This window comes from Sphaeroforma arctica (assembly GCF_001186125.1).
Source record: "Sphaeroforma arctica JP610 unplaced genomic scaffold supercont1.1942, whole genome shotgun sequence".
NCBI classification, from domain to species: Eukaryota; class Ichthyosporea; order Ichthyophonida; genus Sphaeroforma; species Sphaeroforma arctica.
The window spans coordinates 7,754-9,954 of NW_014038616.1; the positions used below are offsets into that span (position 1 = coordinate 7,754).

At 44.4% G+C, this 2,201-nt stretch overlaps 1 protein-coding gene across 1 annotated transcript; it reads right to left on the reverse strand.

Annotated features, from left to right (window-relative positions):
• Window positions 1-350: 350 nt before the first annotated feature.
• On the reverse strand, window positions 351-2,114 carry SARC_11898 (hypothetical protein; the record flags this gene model as incomplete). The annotated part of the gene is made up of 3 exons (XM_014294010.1): window positions 351-779; window positions 1,563-1,757; window positions 1,944-2,114. The coding sequence occupies 3 exons, from the start codon at window positions 2,112-2,114 to the stop codon at window positions 351-353; spliced, it is 795 nt and encodes a 264-aa protein (XP_014149485.1).
• Window positions 2,115-2,201: the final 87 nt, after the last annotated feature.

The window sequence follows — 2,201 nt, forward strand, 5'->3', positions numbered from 1 at the left end:
GTGTGTGTGTGTGTGTGTGTGTGTGTGTGTGTGTGTGTGTGTGTGTGTGTGTGTGTGTGTGCGTGTGTGTGTGTGTGTGTGTATGTGTGTACCTTTAACGACATGTCAGGAAAGAATAACGCGCAAGTATGCTAATATTGCGAACTCCTGTGCTTCCTTACCGAAAATAAGATATTAGATGTATAGCAAGGCAAATACCGTTGATAATTAAATATCGTATCTATACATACATATAACGACATACAAGGAAAGAATAGTGCGAGCTTATCATATTGTTGCGAATTCCTGTGCTTTTCATCAATAGCTCAAACAGCATTTTAGCACGCATACGGGGATGCAAACGAGAAAGTCTACTCCCATACATCCATGCAAGATGCGTATGAATCAAACCGAAATCCATAAACTATATACCAGAAACCAGAAACCATATCCCATAAACCATATCCCATAAACCATGAACCATAACCATAACCTATGAACCATAAACCATAACCATAAACCAGAATGTATAAACCATAAATATAAACCAGAATCCCCAAACCATATACCATAAACCATAACCCATAACCATAACCCATGACCCATGACCCATAACCACCAACCATTTGCATGTCTGTGCGTGCGCGCAAGAATAGAGTCGCCCATTCATACCCTTTCGCCGCATCATCACTGGCCAGCAACGACGTGAAGTTGGTTAGACTGATAACCATCTTATCCACCACTTCACTCAGCCCATACGACGCCGCCAGCGTTGTCGACTTCTGGAACCCATTGATAGCCTGTTTGGGGGGAAATCCAAGGCAAATAATAATCATGAGTAGGCTGCACCTGTCTTTTTAGGACAGTGTTAAGTCAGGGCCGATCGAAAACGAGACAGATGATACCCTATGGCGAAACTCGCACGCTACACGAGTACTGTAAGTAGGACTTAAGCCGAACACAAAACAGTTAAGTCAAGTGATCGCTGGTCGGTACAGTGACATGCACCAGATAAGACAAATAAGACACACTCTGTTCGACGGGAATATAACACCTATCTCGAACGCATGGGCAACATGTGAGTATGTGTGCGTGCACGCTATTGTTTCACGCTCATCATCCAGAGGATGACATATGATTCATGATGTGCCTGGGTCATATTAGTGAAAGGAATGTCAAAAACTGCACTAACTAAATATGTCAGCTATGAGTGAGTCACGACGTGAGATATATACTATACACACGCACAACCGACTGCATAATAAACACATGGACACGTCCGGCACAATACTATCCTCCCCCATCACGTGCACGACGATATTTCCTTCGGTACAAGTGTATCTGTGGTGTCAGTGTCAAAGATACACTTCAACGCGCCGATGTATACCGACTTCCTTACTATCAGCAACACATCGCTGTCATTCAACCATACTCATACAAGTACTTTAACATAGACTACACGTCCAACTAATACTCTCTACTACAGCAGTTGTTGTACCATCCCACATACACACGCACCCCAACACTCACCCTCTGCACCAAAGTATCGGTGGTAATACATACACACGCACCCCACCACTCACCCTCTGCACCAAAGTATCGGTAGTGGCCGTGTCGAAGATATACTTGACCGCCGCAATGACTGGCTTCCACACAATCAGGAACACATCTCTGTCAAAGTCACTGCGACTGTTAGCGCTGATGTAGCTGCCGTACATGGGCTTCTCCGACCGAGACAAGATCTGTGCCCACTGATAATTCTCGTATGCCGCCCCCTCCTGATGGGGTAGATAGATGTGATGTGTTAGTATATCATGAGTTGTAGGAACATACCATGTTCAGATATGTGGCATATGCATATATACGTACCGTGAGATCGATCCTTATGTGTATATATATACGTGTGTGTGGTTGGGGGGGGGGGGTATGCATATGAAATACTTACGACGGTATTGTTGACTCACCTGCTCGTCTGGCATGATGATCTCGTCGTCTCTGATGGCATTGTAGATGGTCTCCAAGTAATCAGGTGCAAAATCTTTACCGCCGTTTAGACCACGCTGATTCTTTCTGTAGACCCCCGTGTGGATATAGACATACGTGTGAGTGGTCCGAAATGTACTGAGTTCGAGCATATGTATCCGCAAAAATTGGTAAATATCGGCGAATGTGTGAATATGTTGGATTCCGTCGACAAACATGCTTTGTGTGCGTGTTTTATA